General features: G+C 41.4%; 1 protein-coding gene across 1 annotated transcript; it reads left to right on the top strand.

Annotated features, from left to right (window-relative positions):
- The first annotated feature begins 1,649 nt into the window (after nucleotides 1–1,649).
- SDE2 (SDE2 telomere maintenance homolog (S. pombe)) lies at nucleotides 1,650–15,944 on the top strand. The gene is made up of 7 exons (XM_011997963.1): nucleotides 1,650–1,816; nucleotides 5,605–5,722; nucleotides 7,705–7,816; nucleotides 8,136–8,305; nucleotides 9,376–9,496; nucleotides 12,355–12,847; nucleotides 15,216–15,944. Exons 1-7 carry the CDS (start codon nucleotides 1,697–1,699, stop codon nucleotides 15,435–15,437), a joined length of 1,356 nt encoding a protein of 451 aa, XP_011853353.1. The 5' UTR covers nucleotides 1,650–1,696; the 3' UTR covers nucleotides 15,438–15,944.
- Nucleotides 15,945–17,589: the final 1,645 nt, after the last annotated feature.

The raw sequence follows: 17,589 nt of genomic DNA, 5'->3' as shown, positions 1-17,589 counted from the left end.
GAGGACAGACAGCTGGGGAGGAAACTGCAGAGGAACTTGAGGTTTCTGGAGTGTGGATGGCTTACAAGTACCTGGCGACACCTTCACGCCCCAGGGTTGCCATGGCACCACCTTTCCAAAATACTGCTTCCTAGGTACAATATATCTTTTTTTTTTTTTTTTTTGTGAAACAAGTCTTGCTCTGTTGCCCAGGCTGGAGTGCAGTGGCGCGATCTCAGCTCACTGCAACCTCTGCCTACCGGGTTCAAGCGATTCCCCTGCCTCAGCCTCCTGAATAGCTGGGATTACAGGCACGCGCCACCACACCCGGTTAATTATTGTATTTTTAGTACAGATGGGGTGTCAACATATTGGTCAGGCTGGTCTCGAACTCCTGAACAAGAGATCTGCCCGCCTCAGGCTCCCAAAGTGCTGGATTACAGGCATGAGCCACCACGCCTGGCCGGTACAATCTATCTTTATTTTTATTTTTTTTGTAATTTTTCTTTATCTACTGGCATCCCCATGGAGGCCCTTTCTCTCCCCAACTTTCCCTCGTGTGTGAAATAAAGACCACTGAATCTATTAACTTCCCAGGCCTTGAAATTCCATTTTCGCACATACTGCCACCTCTAAACGATTTCTGAATTTTTTCTTGTTACCCACTCAGCTAGGAGTTTCATTTGCCAAGCATTTTAACAGCAGAGAAGGCAATTCTGTGGGCCGATGCATTTGCATTTAGGAGGCACAGATATCTCCTAATAACCTTCCTATCTTCACACTGGTGGCTTTTGAATTGTTCAGGGTTTTAGAAATACCATAATCTCAACCTATTAAATATTAAGGGACTCCTTCAGATTCCCTGAGCCTTAAAGTTACGTTATGCAAATCTGTCCGAGTGTGTTTCCATGGTGCAGAATAAAAGTTATGGTAGGGTTTTTTGAAGCAGCATGACTATAAACGTCACTCCTGTCACTGCCTTTCACAAGAGCCCACTTGCTGTGAAATATTTTGAAAACAGAGCTTAAGTGGAGATAACGCAGAGCACAAACAGGCGGAAATAAGAATAAACCGTGCGTGGCAGGCAGAAACCCGGAGGTTGGCTGTTTCTGGAGGGGAAGAGAACGCTCTGTAAACCTGGAGGAGAAACCACGCGGGCCACTGTTTGGGGGCCTCCTGGGGGTCGTTTCCCTGGTCCCCTCGGGTTGGGGGGCTCCTCCAGGCCAAGGAAGCGGCCCCCTAAAACCGCTTCCGGACTGCAGCTTCTCTCCCCACACTCCCAAGGAGCAGAGCTTTCTTGGGCCACAATTCTCCGCGACCCAAAAATAACTACACAGATGTGAGGAAAAGGGCCAAAGCCTACGGCACAGGGCGGTGCCTAGTTACAGCCTTATCGCTTATGGCCAGGAAGCTCGAAACCTAACCCAGCACCAACCTTTTATAGCCGGTCCCTCGAGCCCCGCCCTAGCAACTTCTCCTGGCAACGCCTCGCCCAGTGCTCTGCGGCCTTATCGGCCTCCGCCAGGCCTTTCCTGTTCCCCTCCCCCAGCCCGCGCCGCCCGGCCGCCCGGCTCACTTGACCAGCCCCAGGGGAGGGGAGGAGCGAATGGAAGCGTGAGGGGCGGGGCGCTGGGAGACGCTCGCGTCATCAAGATGCGCCGGGCGAGTTGCGGCGCTTGGTGTCTCAGGGAGGCTAGAGGTTCGGGGAGTTGGTGATATGGCGGAAGGCGCTGTGCTGGTGTGGCTTCGCGGACCCGGCTTCGGGTGCAAGGCGGTGCGGTGTGCCTCGGCTCGGTGCACCGTGCGTGATTTTATCCACCGGCACTGCCAAGATCAGGTGAGGATTTCGGTTCCTGTTAGGAAGGAGAAAGAGGCAGACAGGTGGCAGCGCTGGATGCGGAGTAGGTCTGTCCGGAGGAGGAGGGGCGGGTACCTCTATTCTCTGGGGTTTTCACTTGTTGAGGCTGAGAGTTCCTCAGTGTTAAGGTGCTTCGAACTGTTACTGAGAGCTTCCTTTTCTTTTGTGGTGGTGGTTTGCCTCCCCACCAAGAGGGAGAAAAAAACTGTTAGAGGCACTTAGTCCGGCTCACAGTTACAAATACTTTGTTTCTCTTTCTTTATCCGTAAATATAACGGTCTTCTGGCAGTTGGGCAGGCTGATTTTTAAGGCTACAGTCTTCACCTTCTTACTGTGGTTATGTGACGTGTATTTTGTTCAGTTATCACACAGCCTTGTTAAGCCCCAGCCTGGAGAAGTATGTCATATCCGAACCCAGGCCAAAGGATGATTGGAGAGGAAAATTGATTCTTCTGGTCACTCGTTGTGACCAAGCATTCACACGTGTGTCCTGTTGAGAGCCTGGGTTCTTAGGGCCTGTTATGTAGAAGTGTTCACTAATCATTTGATGGTCTTACTTGTCCATGCACATTTGCGGAAACCTACCAGGGACTTCCCAAGTTACACGTGAGCTTTTACTTAACTTTCAAGTAAGTAAGCTTTTACCAGCAATAAGATATTGAACCTATTCAGTTGTCAAAAGAATTTAGTGGTTTCCCTGAATCTAATTTTAATGTTGGCACTTGATCTAGAACTCTGTTCTTTCCGCACCTCATCCGTGCTTTCCTCGGCTATTTCCTCTGCTTACTATTTATAAGCTTAACAAATGTTAACGCTGCAGTCTAAACCAGATTTTTAAGAGACTTGGATCGATTCCGTGAAGAAGCAATGTGTGTTTGCAAATAATACGGTTTTTCACTTTCCATGTTTTCCTTCCTGCTCTGTAATCCAGTCTAAAAACTGTAAGCACAACTGTTTTTGACCATGAAAATAATTGCATTCTAATTCTTTTGAAAATAATTCTTTTCTCATGAGTACAGTTTTCTTTTCTCCTCTCTCTGCCTCCCGCCCACTGGCGGATTTTCACTCCTGTTGCCCAAGCTGGAGTGCAATGGCGCCATCTCGGCCACTGCAACCTCCGCCTCCTGAGTTCAAGCGATTCTCCTGCCTCGGCCTCCCAAGTAGCTGGGATTACAGGCGCCCGCCACCATGCCTGGCTAATTTTTGTATTTTTAGTAGGAACGGAGTTTCACCACGTTGGCCAGGTCTTGAACTCCTGACCTCGGGTGATCCTCCCACCTCAGCCTCCCAAAGTTCTGGGATTACAGGCTTGAGCCACTCTTTCGGGCCTATGAGTACAGTTTTCAGACTTGCTGACAATTGATCCAAAGTGAAACCAGAAAAAATAGGATCTTAATCATGAGGTATGTTGGAAATAATTATTTTTAAATCGGAAGCAAGAAATAATAGGCCAGGTGCGGTGGCTCACGCCTGTAATCCCAACACTTAGGGAGGTCGAGGCGGGCAGATCACCTGAGGTCAGAAGTTCGAGACCAGCTTGGCCAACATGGTGAAACCCCATCTCTCCTAAAAATACACAAAAATTGGCTAGGCGTGGCGGCAGGCGCCTGTAATCCCAGCTACTCGGGAGGCTGAAGCAGGAGAATGATTTGAACCTGAGAAGTGGAGGTTGCAGTGAGCCGAGATTGAGCCATTGCACTCCAAACTGGGTGACAAAGATAGACTCGGTCTCAAAAAAAAAAAGAAATATAAATGAGTGGATTCAGTCAGAAACTTAAACATGACCATAGCAAATATGAATAGAAACACAAAAGAGTATTTGATGAGATACTGGAACAAATAAGAATAGCTCAAGTTCACACCTATGTTTTTAAAAACAAAACTGTTCTGACACATGATAAAGTTAGTGTTAACTCCCACTGAGAAAATAAAAATCTGCCCTGCTTTTCATCAGGCTGGGATAACAGACACAAATAAAGCCAGCTGCAAAATTTATGTTTGTTTTTGTGACCCCCACACTACACCGATGTACAGCTACAGAGTTAACAGGAAATGGTGATATGTCATAATGTCATAATGACCCCCATGAAGGTCTGCTACTTTCTTATTCACTGAGAAGCCTTGGTCTCAAAAACCAAATAATATCTAAGGAATTTTGCTGTTTGAAGTTCTCTCGATAAGAGTGAACCCTCCCACTCTTGCCCTGTAGAGAAGCATTCTTGATTTCCAACCCAGGACAGAGCTTCCCATTAAGGGTTTCTGGACACAACTTTCCACATTTATCTTAAATTTGTAGTTTCCAAGGAAAGAGGAGCCTTCACAATCCAGAGCTGATGTTGATGTTTTTATATACAGTCCTGTTTTATTTTGAACGTGTTTAAACACTGCTTGACGTAAATTTCACCTCAACCCCACCCTAGCCCCAAATCTTGTAATGACACTCCTTTCTTTGTGTTGGTGAGATACCCATGACTCCTGGTGTGCAGTTACCCTCGTTGCAGTGAATAAGTTTGACAGGTTTATCTCTGATAGCCATAGGTTGATTGTGCTAAAACACACATGGTAATTTGTGTTTGAAGCACTTTACAATGCACAAATGGTTAAAAACAGTTAAATTGAGTCTAAATGTTGTATCCTTTTTTCTGCTCGTGAAGTCATTGACAAGAATCTTACGTAGAAAATGCAATTTTGTTGATCAGTTGTTTTGTTTAATAAGCCATTCTGTTTGAAAATGAAGTGTACATAATTTCCTTGGTGTATACTTTCTGCCTTCATATTAATAGCTTTTAAAATTATTTAGAAATACCTATCCATTAGACATACAGAAGGCTTCTAATGTATAAATATTAAATAGATACAAGATATATTACATATCTCATTTAATGTTTACAACAGTTAAAGTATACAGTATTTTAAAGACAAGAATAGTCCTTCATGTTACCTCATTGCAAATAGCCTGAGCTGAGCTCCCGTGCTCTTCTCTCCCGCCCTTATATTTGCCTAGGAAAACCCCAGATAACATAAATCCAACTCTCCACCTGTTCTGCCCTGGCTGGGCAGTGACTGTGGTAGAGAACTATAATCACATAGCTCAGTCTCCATACATCCACCAGCCTGGTACTGGTTGGTAATTCTGTATTTCCTTGGTCCAGAGTGGGCTTTTACTGGGTTACAGGACTGCTGAGAGTATTGATTCATGTAGGCTTTGGGGCAGCTCCACAGAATCTGGGGCTGCCCAGCATCTTCAACAACTTTGCACATTTTTGCTCATTTTTCATGTTTTTATGTCTCCCATGGTGTATTTATATTGGTTTATTAAAAACCATACTCTTGACTCCTTCCTTCTCTACTTCTTATTCCTACCTGTACTTTTTAGGATTGAGGACTACTTTTGATGTTCAATTTAGTTTTACCTGTTTAAGAAAGTCAGAAAATGGGACCTCCACAGTTATTTAATCTGAGTCCTGCATAGTCTTCTACCTTGACTTAGATTACCTATCAAAGAAGAAGCAGCTTTTGTTTTCACCGAAAAGACTGAAGTTTCTTCTATGTGTGATAATTAGGTAATATTGGGAAAAATTTATACCCAAAATGCATCATGTGAAATGACTTTTTTTCTCCTAGTAGTTTACATTTCCAATTCAACAAATATTAATTGAACATCCACTGTTGTAACCAGAGTAATAAAAAGACAGCCAGGTCCCGCCTTGTAACAAACTTAGATTATTATCTCATCGAAGGCATTAAAAAACCAAATTTGTCTCTAGGATGTTCCAGTGGAAAACTTCTTTGTGAAATGCAATGGAGCACTCATTAACAGCAGTGACACAGTGCAGCATGGAGCTGTTTATAGTTTGGAACCCAGACTTTGTGGTGGAAAAGGAGGTAGGACGTGAACATTGACTACTTAGTTGTAGCACATTTGTAGTCTTTATTTATTTTTATTTATTTATTTTTATATTCTGCTGCTGACATTTGCTGTCTTTAGCCATGGTATTAAATTAACAAACTTCTTAGTCTCTTTAGTATGCCAATATTGTTTTGCCTTATGAATTCTTTTATTTACTTAACCTGATTTTGGACATTTTCTCTTTTATTCTTTTGTTTTCTTTCTTTCTCTCTCTCTCTCTTTCTTTTTCTTTTTTTTTTTTTTTTTTGAGATACCATCTCATTCTGTCACCCAGGCTGGAGTACAGTGGTGTGATCATGGCTCACTGCAGCCTTGACCTCCTGAACTCAAGCAATACTCCCACCTCAGTTTCCCTGGTAGCTGGGACTACAGGCACACGCCACCATGCCTAGCTAAGTTTTGTATTTTTTATAGAGATGGGGTTTCGCCATGTTGCTCAGGCTGTCTTTTATTTTTGTTGAGGAAGAAATAATTGTATGATACTATTCCCACTTTCTTCAGCTGGATAGCTCTTAGGGAACCTAGGCTCTAAAACTTGGGGGAAAATTAAATGAAGAGAGATGGCCATTATTCTGTTCAATTTGCTGAATAAATAGTTTTTGTTTTTCTAAATCTCCTTCCACTTTAATCAGAATTTTCTCTCATTATTATAGTTCTAAAGGAAGTCTAAAGTTACCTTAGGAAACACAGTTGTTTACAAGTTGAGGCAGATTAAGGTTTTGTTTGTATTAACACAACTACTAAGAAAATGAGAAAGCAAAAACAATATAAACAGTTGTTGGTATTTCTCCTAATGTAGTGACATGTGATCCCTAAGCGTTCTCAAAATCTACAGTGATTTGGTTTGGTTTTCAGAGAGCTGACATCTCAGACTGTGTCCAGCTGTTTAAAATCGTGTCGTTAAGAATGAAGCATGGGCTGGGCATGGCGGCTCACGCCTGTAATCCCAGCACTTTGGGAGGCCAAGGTGGGTGGATCACCTGGGTCAGGAGTTCGAGACAGGGCTGGCCAACATGGCGAAACCCCGTCTCTACTAGAGATATAAAGATTAGCCAGGTGTGGTGTTACCCGCCTGTAATCTCAGCTACTTGGGAGGCTGAGGCACAAGAATCACTTGAACCTGGGAGGTGGAGGCTGCAGTGAGCCGAGATTATGCCACTGCACTGCAGCCTGGGTCGACACAGTGAGACTCTGTCTCAAAAAAAAAAAAAGAATGAAGCATGTGGCCAGGTGTGGTGGCTCACAACTATAATCCCAACACTTTGAGACTCCAAGGTGGGAGGACTGTTTGAACCCAGGAGTTTGAGACTAGCCTGGGTAAGATGGTGAGACCGTGGTCTTTACAAAAAAAAAAAAAAGCTAGCTGCGTTAGCACACGCTTGTAATCCTAGCAAGTTGGGAGGCTGTGGTAAGAAGATCCATTGAGCCCAGGAGTTCAAGGCTGCGGTGAGCTTTGATTGCATCAAGCCATTGCACCCTAGCTTGGGTGACAGAGCAAGGCCCCATCTCTTAGGGGGAAAAAAAATGAGTGAATGAAGCATGTCGTATCAGCCAGTGAGAGCTTAAAATTGCCTTTCCTTCTAAACTCATTGAAAAATCTCACTATATACTTTTTAAGTCCTTAATCTGAGAATCTTGGCATATCTGTCATTGGGTAAAAAAAGTATTCTAGCTGTACAGGTATTATACCTGTGTGCAAATAACTAACCCAAGGATAAATAATTAGATTTGGGAAGGCTAGGTATTTTATCTCAGAACTATAAAATGAAAGGTGAAAGGCATGAGGTTCTTTTACTTTCGCTGCCTGAATTAGAACCTTGATGTTCATCTTTTCTGAAAGAAAAAAAAAAAAGTAGAGATCATTGTTAATCTTGTGATATAGATTGTTTTCACAAATTCTGCTTTTATTCATCCTTGAACACATTTTAACGTGCTTTCTCCAAATACATCTGTTCAGGTTTTGGATCTATGCTCCGAGCACTTGGTGCTCAAATTGAGAAGACAACCAATCGAGAAGCTTGTCGGGATCTCAGTGGAAGGAGACTACGTGATGTCAATCATGAAAAAGCGTAGGATGCCCACCTTTGTTTGTTTTTTTTGATACTTTCCTATCAGTAGTGATTATACATATGCCATGTATATTGGAAATGGAAACTTAAAATATTTACATGTGAATTTATTATCAGATTTAACCTTTTTGATAATTTAATAATTATCTTTGGGATTTAGTTAAGATCAGTATCATATGCTAGTAGTAAACATGGCGCACCTTTCTAAGAGAATTATCACAGTATGAGCAAGTGCATTAATTCATCAGGGACATTTTATATATAAAAGTGTATATGTAATGTATCCATTCAGTTACATCTCTTCCTCCCTTATCCCCAGAATGGCTGAATGGGTAAAACAACAAGCCGAGCGAGAGGCTGAAAAGGAGCAGAAGCGGCTGGAGCGACTGCAGCGGAAGCTTGTAGAACCCAAGCACTGCTTCACCAGCCCCGACTACCAGCAGCAGTGCCATGAGATGGCTGAGCGTCTGGAGGATTCTGTCCTCAAAGGTGAGAATGAGGATTCCTTAGTGTGTTCAGCTGGCACCCCTGAAGCCAGCTGTTCAGACTGCTCTACACTACACACAAAGAGCAGTTCTTAAGCTTTTTTTAGGTTACAGATGTCTGAGAATCTGATGAAAACCTTGGAACTTTTATCCTCAAAAATGAACACAGTATATTTTTTAAAAAAGAACACATACACAACATTTGGCACTTTTTTTTCCCCCAAGATGGAGTCTTGCTCTGTCACCCAGAGCTGTAGTGCAATGGCACGATCTCAGCTCACTGCAACATCCGGCTCCCACGTTCAAGCAATTCTCCTGCATCAGCCTCCGGAGTAGCTGGGATTACAAGCGTGCGCCACCACGCCTGGTTAATTTTCATATTTTTAGTACAGACAGGGTTTTACCATGTTGGCCAGGCTGGTCTCAAACTCCTGACCTTGTGATCTGCCTGCCTTGGACTCCCAAAGTGTTGGGATTATAGGCGTGAGCTACCATGCCCAGCAAACATTTGGCATATTTAACCCCTGAATTCCATTGGGTCATGGGCCCCAGGTAAGAACATTTTTGTTTGTATTTAGAGATGAGCTAAGTCTTAAGAAGATGTCTAGACCTCAAAGAATTTCCTGCCGGTTTTAGGTCAGTTCTTAATGTGAATGATTATCATTAACTTTTGTTTTTAGCATCCAAAACATTATGGCAGGCTTAGCATGGGAACAATTGAATAAGAAACAATCTTTTTCCATCAAAAAGGTTATGACATAACAGGAAAAAGACAAGTGTATGCAAATAACTAACACAGGAATAAATAATTAGGTTTGGCGAAGGCTAAGTATGAACTTGTCAGTCTCAAAAGTTATGAATTGTGCAATGGTGCCTTAAAAATCTGCTTCTAGACTAGAATGTTTATTATTTTAAATCTGTGTAAATTTGGGATTAACTGTATAAAATGTTGGTATCTTAAGAAATTTAAATCTAGAACTGTAGATTGCAGCTCTTTTTGCAATCCATGTTATTTATAATTTCTTTAAACTCAGTCCCTATAGTAGAAACTGAGTTGTTTAAATTTCTGGTTAGGTATGCAGGCTGCCTCCAGCAAGATGGTTTCAGCAGAAACCAGTGAGAATCGGAAACGACAATGGCCTACCAAATCTAAAACAGACAGAGGAGCCAGTGCGGGAAAGAGGAGATGCTTCTGGTAAGTGTTTCACTTTCATTCCCAACTGATCTTTGAGGACTGATATGAGACATTTTCTCTTGTTTATCTGGCACAAACACATTTTTGTGTAATGTTTGATGGGAGCTCAGAAAATTTCCAGAGTGCTTCAGGCTTTAGGTTTCAGTGATTGTCACATTGTACATACTGCAGTAATGGTTTCTGCTGTGAATGCCATTAATTGAATGTAAAGGATGAATTTTTTCCTTACACTGAAACATAAAAATAGCTTTATATTTGAATTACTTTTTTGGTGTTGAAGGGGTTTAACTTTTAGAAATTCTAGGTGGAAATCAAGCTGTACTTCCAGTTGGTTGTTTTCTGTGGTTTTTTGCGGTCATTGAGGTCTGGTCACTTTGCCAGACTTCTCTTCACCACTTTCGCGCTTGAGGGTAAAAAGCACAGTAGTACTTTTTCTTGTTCATTTTTCTGATAGTTCTCTTGTCCCTCTAGTTGGTCCTCTTTGTTGCCAGTGACTTCCCTTGGGCCAAGTTCTTAAAAATAAGTTTATCCCCTTTGGGGATAAACAGATAATTATTAATCAAAGATCATATAACACTGTGAGTTCAGCATACAATGTTTGTTCTTTTTGAAATGGGAATTAAATGTTCCTGAGAGAAAGGGTGGTGACACTACCTGTGGTTTGTATTTTTTTTGATGAGGTTTACTGAGGTATAATTTATATATAGCAAAATTCACCCTTTTTGGTTGATTGGTTCTATGACTTCTGAAAAATGTATGCTATGTGGTCATGTAACCACCACCATAATCTAGATAGTATTTTAATGACCTGAAATAGTTCCCATGTGCCCTTTTGTAGTTAAGTCCCTTTTCCCACCTCCAGACCCTGGCAACCATTGGTCACCAGTGTGATATTTGTTACTATGGTTTAGTCTTTCCTAGGATGTCATATAGCCTTTAGTGTCTGGCTTCCCTCACTTAATATAAAGCTTTTGAGATTCATCCATGGTAGTGTATGTATCAGTAGTTCATTCTTTTTTATTACTCAGTATCATTTCATGGTATGAACGTACCACAGTTTGTTTATCCAGTCTCCATTTGGTAGACATTTGGGTAATTTCTGGGTTTGAGTAATTATTAATAAAGCATTGGGGTTTTTTTTTTTTTTTTTTTTGTGATAGGTTCTCATTCTATTGCTGAGGTTGGAGTGCAGTGGCACGATCTCGGCTCACTGAAGCCTTGACCTCCCGGGCTTAAGCTATCCTCCCATGTCAGCCTCCTGAATAGCTGGGGCTAGGGCGAATACCACCACGCCCAGCTGATGTTTTTGTATTTTTCTGTGAAGACAGGGTTTTGGCATGTTGCCCAGGCTGGTCTCAAACTCCTGACTTCAGGTGATCCTCCCACCTCAGCCTCGCAGAGTGCTGGGATTATAGGCGTGAGCCACCGCTTCCAGCCCACGCATAGGATTTATAAATGTATGTGTGTGTGTGTGTGTGTGTGTGTATGTGTATCTTAATATTTATTATTGGGCAACACCTCTATAAAACAGAATAATTGTTCCTAGGATTTTCTTTATATTTTTTTTCACCAATCAAGTCAAGGAGCAGCACCGAATAATTTTCTTCTTTTCCTTCTTTTTTTTTTTGAGACAGAATCTTGCTCTGTCACCCAGGCTGGAGTGCAGTGGCATGATCTCGTCTTACTGCAACCTCCACCTCCCAGGTTCAAGCAATTCTCCTGCCTCAGTCTCCTGAGTAGCTGGGACTACAGCCATGCGCCACCACACCTGGCTAATTTTGTATTTTTAGTAGAGACGGTGTTTCACCGTGTTGGCCAGGCTAGCCTTGAACTCCTAACCTCAAGTGATCCACCCACCTCAGCCTCCCAAAGTGCTGGGATTACAGGCGTGAGCCACCACAGCCGGCTGGATTTTCTTTATAACTATCATTATTATTATTATTATTATTAATTATTTTTGAGACAGAGTCTCACTGTGTGGCCCAGGCTGGAGTGCAGTAGCGTGATCACGGCTCACTGCAACCTCTGCCTCCTGGGTTTAAGTGATTCTCCTGCCTCAGCCTCCCGAGTAACTAGTACTACAGGCACCGCCACCAGGCCCAGCTAATTTTTATATTTTTAGCAGAGACGAGATTTCACCGTATTGGCCAGGCTGGTCTTGAACTCCTGACCTTGTGATCCACCCACCTTGGCCTCCCAAAGTGCTGGGATTACAGGCGTGAGCCACCACGCCTGGCCAACTATTATTTTATCTAATTTCCAACTGTTGAAGTTAATGTAATATGGCGAAAAAAAACTAAGCAAAATCAATTTTGCTTTTAGAGATTCAGAACTTTAGAAAGGAGATCCTCTTGGATCTTTGGGACAGTTGGTTCCAGTCTCATTGAAATTTTTTCCTTCTGTTTATAAGCTCTGGAATATCTTTTTCCTAAATGTACCTGTTCTTCATCTCAAGCTAGCATAAACAGATTCTGTTTCCTGAACAAACTATAACTCTTTGCTTTATTTATTTATTTTTGAGATGGAGTCTCACTCTGTCACCCAGGCTGGAGTACAATGGCGCGATCTCAGCTCACTGCAACCTCTGCCTCCCGGGTTCAGGTGATTCTCCCACCTCAGCCTCCTGAATAGCTGGGATTATAGGTGCGTGCCACCACACCCAGCTAATTTTTGTATTTTTAGTAGAGATGGGGTTTCACTATGTTGGCTAGTCTGGTCTCAAACTCCTGACCTTGTGATCTGTCTGCCTTGGTCTCCCAAAGTCCTGGGATTACAGGCCTGAGCCACCGTGCCCAGCCAACTCTTTACTTTACATAGAAGCTACAAATGCTGTTAAATATTTCTGTTGCTTCTGACAGGTTGGGCATGGAGGGACTAGAGACTGCAGAAGGGTCCAGCTCTGAGAGCTCAGATGATGACAATGAAGAAGCACCAAGCACTTCAGGAATGGATTTCCATGCTCCAAAAATTGGCAGCGATGGTGTTGAGATGGCAGCCAAATTTCCCAGTAGTTCTCAGAGGGCGAGAGTAGTGAATACAGACCGTGGACCACCGGAACAACTGCAGATCCCGGTGACTGACTCTGGGAGGCATATTTCAGAAGACTTATGTGCTGGGCTGGGGGAGTCCAAAGAGCATATGGAAAGCAGGATAGTTACAGAAACAGAAGAGACCCAGGAGAAGAAGGCAGAGAGTAAAGAACTCATAGAAGAGGAACCCACTGGGGCTGGACTGAGTAAGGATAAAGAGACAAAAGAAAGGACTGATGGGGAAAGAGTTGCCGAGGTAGCACCTGAAGAAAGGGAAAACGTTGCCGTTGTCAAACTGCAGGAAAGCCAGCTAGGAAACACAGTAAGTATGTTTTGGGGTTGATATCTAGAGCTAAATCAATTTAATCTCCACAATAAGTCATTAAAATGAAAATACGCTTTTCCTCCTCAGCTGCTTAGTGAAAGGCTTGTTTGATTTTAAGAAGTACGGATTATGGTGAAGCTTGTCTTGTTCCCCAAAAGACTCTTTTTAAGCTCTGGCATTTATAGTATGTTGCCACTAGGTGGTGTCCTTGATTCCATATTGTATCAATTGTAAGATGCGTGTTTTCTACATTTTAGCATGTCTAAGATGTGTATAACATATTATAACTTAATTGGTATTGTTTATTCTTAGTAATACATGAACAAGAGTATATTACGATCGATGGCATTTTAGGTTTGATGAAATGTGCTCATTTTTCCTGTCACTAAATTGCTACTCAGCTTTTTCTAATGTGAGGATAGTTTGAACAATAGTTTCAGCTGAATGTGAAGACCTCTTCTATAGAAGAGGAACCTCTCCTTTTAAATGTATCATTAAATCTTAAGTAGCCACAGTCAGCCTTTTAAAAAAGGCATCTTCAGCCAGGTACCGTGGCTCATGTCTGTAATCCCAGCACTTTGGGAGGCCGAGGCGGGCAGATCACTTGAGGTCAGGAGCTCGAGACCAGCCTGGCCAGCATGGTGAAACCCTGTCTCTATTAAAAATACAACAACAACAAAAAGTAGCCAGGCATGGTGGTGCATGCCTGTAATCCCAGCTACTCAGGAGGCTGAGGCACGAGAATTGCTTGTGCCCTGGGAGGCAGAGGTTGCAGCGAGATAATGAGATTGTACCACTGCACTCCAGCCTGGGCGACAGAGTGAGACTCCATCTCAAAAAATAATAATAAAATAAAAAAGGCATTTTTATTTCATTCTCTCAAAAAGTTGGTTTTTCACTGTCTACAATGGACTGGCTTCCAGCAAAAATCTCTGATGTTCTTTGATCTAATGGTTTGCTTTTTAGAATAGGTGAAACCTAAACTACTTAATTTCCTTCGATAAACACAAAACCTACCATTCGTTTAGCCAGCACCTTCCCCTACCCCCAGTAAATAAAAATGCATAAATTGCCCTTTCTGGTGAGAATATTGGAATTTTTTTATGCTAAGGGCTTTACAGTCTCTGGAGTTGTAAGCATGTAATTTTTATGTTACGTGTATGCATTAGATAAGAGCTTTATCCGGACTGAAGTCTTAGAAAAATAAAAAAGGAATCATAGGATAAAACCTGATATTTTTCAATGTTAGCCATGGAGTTTTGTTCTTGATGTTGTAGTAATAGCTGCTGTATTCCTAACAACCATGTGTGATTATTTAAACACACATAAGTGGTATTTTAGAATTTGGTCACAAATAAGCCAAGGTTAACTCCCAGAAATCTAACAAAGTAGCTTTTTTAAGAAAACAAAGATCAACTAGAAAGATAGTGTCTCCAGAGCTCTTTAGTATTTCAAAACTGTAAGAGAAAGTTATTCTTTGAATATAGTTTTTAAAAATCATCCAAAGATGAACATTTTCATTCTTTTCAAGGTATCATTAGCAGTATTTAACTTTGTCTTTTTTTTTTTTAAACACAGAGTCTTACTCTGTTGCTCAGGCTGGAGTGCAGTGGTGTGATTTCTGCTCCACCTCCCAGGTTCAAGTGATTCCCCTGTCTCAGTCTCCGGAGTAGCTGAGACTACAGGCATGTGCCACCACACCTGGCTAATTTTTGCATTTTTAGTAGAGATGGGGTTTTACCATGTTGACCAAGCTGGTTTCGGATTCCTAACTTCAAGTGTTCCACCTGCCTCCACCTCCCAAAGGGCTGGGATTACAGGCTAATTTTGTCTTAAAGTCTATAAAGGCACTTGGTGGGTAGAACAGTTGCGAGTCTATTGAACAGCATTTGAGTTTGTTATATAAGGGGGAGCTCTGACAGTTAGTCTTAATTACTCAATTAGAATGGAAAGCATTAAGATTATGGAATTAATAGATTCAGAAGCGTAGGATTCTCATTAAGCTTTTAGGAGTGCCTACTCTTTTCTGTGGGAATAGTGTGGGGATAGGCTGGCTATATTTTACTGTTTAGATTTTTACTAGAAAAATCAGAAAAGAAAGAGCAATATTAAAAATCTGTTTGGGAATGCTATACTTCTGTTACTGTTCTGAATGCTTTTTTCTAAATGTATAGATGAAAAATTAGTTTTTATGTATATTGAGAATACTTATGGAATAACATGTGGATGGATGATTAAAATTCAGTTGCAGGATATGGCAAATTAAATGAAAAATTCTCAAGAAATAAAAGGTACTCGACAGTTAAAGAGTCTTTATTCAGAGGAAGAAGCCTGTTTTAAATACTTTCTTATTTTTTTCCCCCAGGTTATTGATAAGGAAACTATAGATTTATTGGCGTTCAGCTCTGTTGCAGAACTGGAGTTGCTGGGTTTGGAGAAGCTCAAATGTGAACTGATAGCCCTTGGACTGAAATGTGGGGGCACTCTGCAGGAGCGGGCAGCAAGACTCTTCTCTGTCAGAGGACTAGCAAAGGAGCAAATTGACCCGGCTTTATTTGCCAAGCCTTTGAAAGGGAAGAAAAAATGAGTGTCATCAGAGCTGATTCCTATTGCTTTATAGTGTCTACCATTTATAACCTGCATAATATGGACTCTTGACCAGTATTCCTGTTGATATTAAAAGCTAACTTTTTAGTAACCCAATTCTAACTATCCCTTTTCCTTGTTAGGTCTGTAGAGTTAACGTCTGAAACCATCTGGGCCTTAAATTTTCTTTGTCTAGTTTTCTATAATGTACTTAATAAATATAGGGCTATTCACATTTTTTGGTTTGATCTCGTGTCATTTAGGTAATGAATCTATCCAAGGAATCTATCCTTTTGACCCAGGTTATCAAATTTGTAGACAAGTTTATTTATAATGGTCCCTTCTTACCCATTTAATGTCTGTAGGGGCTGTGTTGATAATTTCCTTTTCATTATGATACTGGTAATTTCCTAATCAGGTTGGGTAGGGGTTTATCAGTTTTATTAATCTGACTTGTTTTTTATGTTTTATTATTTTTTATTTTTTTGAGACAGAGTCTTGCTCTGTCGTCCAGGCTGGAGTGCCATCTTGGCTCACTGCAAGCTCCGCCTCCTGGGTTCACGCCATTCTCCTGCCTCAGCCTCCCAAGTAGCTGGGTCCACAGGTGCCCGCCACCACGCTCAGCTAATTTTTTGTATTTTTAGTAGAGACGGGTTTCACTGTGTTAGACAGCATGGTCTCGATTTCCTGACCTCATGATCCACACCTGCCTAACTTTTAAAGAGCCAACCTTTGGTTTTATTTTTCTCAATTGTTTATATAATTGATTTCTTTTATTTTCTTTCTTCTACTTAGCTTGAGTTTCCTTTGATCTTTTTAGTTCCTTAAGATAAGCCTTAGGTCATTGATCTTAGACGTTACTTAAAATACATATTTAAAGCTATACATTTTCCTTTAAACATTACTTTAGTTGTGACTTTACAATTTTATTATGTTGTATTTTTATTATTCCGTTCTAATTTTCCTTTTTATGTTGTATTTTTATTATTCAGTTCTAATTTTCCTTTTTTTTTTTTTTTTGAGATGGAATTTCACTTTTGTCACCCAGGCTGGAGTGCAGTGGTGCATGCCTCCTGGGTTCACGCCATTCTCCTGCCTCAGCCTCTCGGGTAGCTGGGATTACAGGCATGCACCACTGCACCTGGCTAATTTTTGTATTTTTAGTAGAGATGAGGTTTCACCACAGTGGCCAGGCTGGTCTTGAACTCCTGACCTCAGGTGATCCACCCACCTCGGCCTCCCAAAGTGCTGGGATTACAGGTGTGAGCCACCACACCCAGCCTCATTATTTTCTGATTTCCTCCCTGAATTCTTCTTTGACCCATGGATTATCAAAAGTGGGTTGTCTGATTAGCAAACATTTGTTGCTGATTCCTACTTTTAATTCCATTGAGGTCAGAAAATATCCTCTTTATGATTTCAATCCTCTTAGTTTTATTGAGACTTGTTTTATGACCCAATATATTGTCTGTCATGGTGAATGTACCACATACAGTTTAAAAGAATGCATATTTTAGGCCAGGTGTGGTGGCTCATGCCTGTAATCCCAGCACTTTGGGAGGCTGAGGTGGGAGGATCATTTCGAGACCAGCCTGGGCAATGTATAGCGAGACCATGTCTCTAAAAAAAAGAATATATAATTTGAATTGTTGGGTTAATATGTTCTGTAATATCGATTAGATTAAGTGGTTGATAATACTGTTCAGATCTTCTATGTCTTTACTGATTTTTTTGTTTATTTCTATCAGGTGCTGAGAAAGGATGTTAAAAATCTTCAATTACGATTGTGGAATTGTCCATTTCTTTCTTAAATGCTACCAGTCTTTGCTTCATATTTTGAAACTCTAATAGCTTAGGTTATGTTATGTCTTCCTAATGTATTGACTATTTTATCATTATGAAATTTCCCTCTGTCTATGGTAATTTGGGTTAGAAATCTACTTTATCTTATGTGAATATAGCCACTACAGCCTTCTTAAGCTTAGTGTTTGTACAGTATACCTCTTTCTATTAATTTACTTTGTACTTCTGTGCCTATTTAAAGTAGTTTATTTAGGCCGGGCGCGGTGGCTCAAGCCTGTAATCCCAGCACTTTGGGAGGCCGAGATGGGCGGATCACGAGGTCAGGAGATCAAGACCATCCTGGCTAACAC

This window comes from Mandrillus leucophaeus, unplaced genomic scaffold, assembly GCF_000951045.1.
Source record: "Mandrillus leucophaeus isolate KB7577 unplaced genomic scaffold, Mleu.le_1.0 Scaffold550, whole genome shotgun sequence".
In the NCBI taxonomy this organism is placed as follows: Eukaryota; Metazoa; Chordata; class Mammalia; order Primates; family Cercopithecidae; genus Mandrillus; species Mandrillus leucophaeus.
The sequence above is the reverse complement of the archived record's forward strand: the minus strand, read 5'-3'. Positions and strand labels throughout refer to the sequence as shown.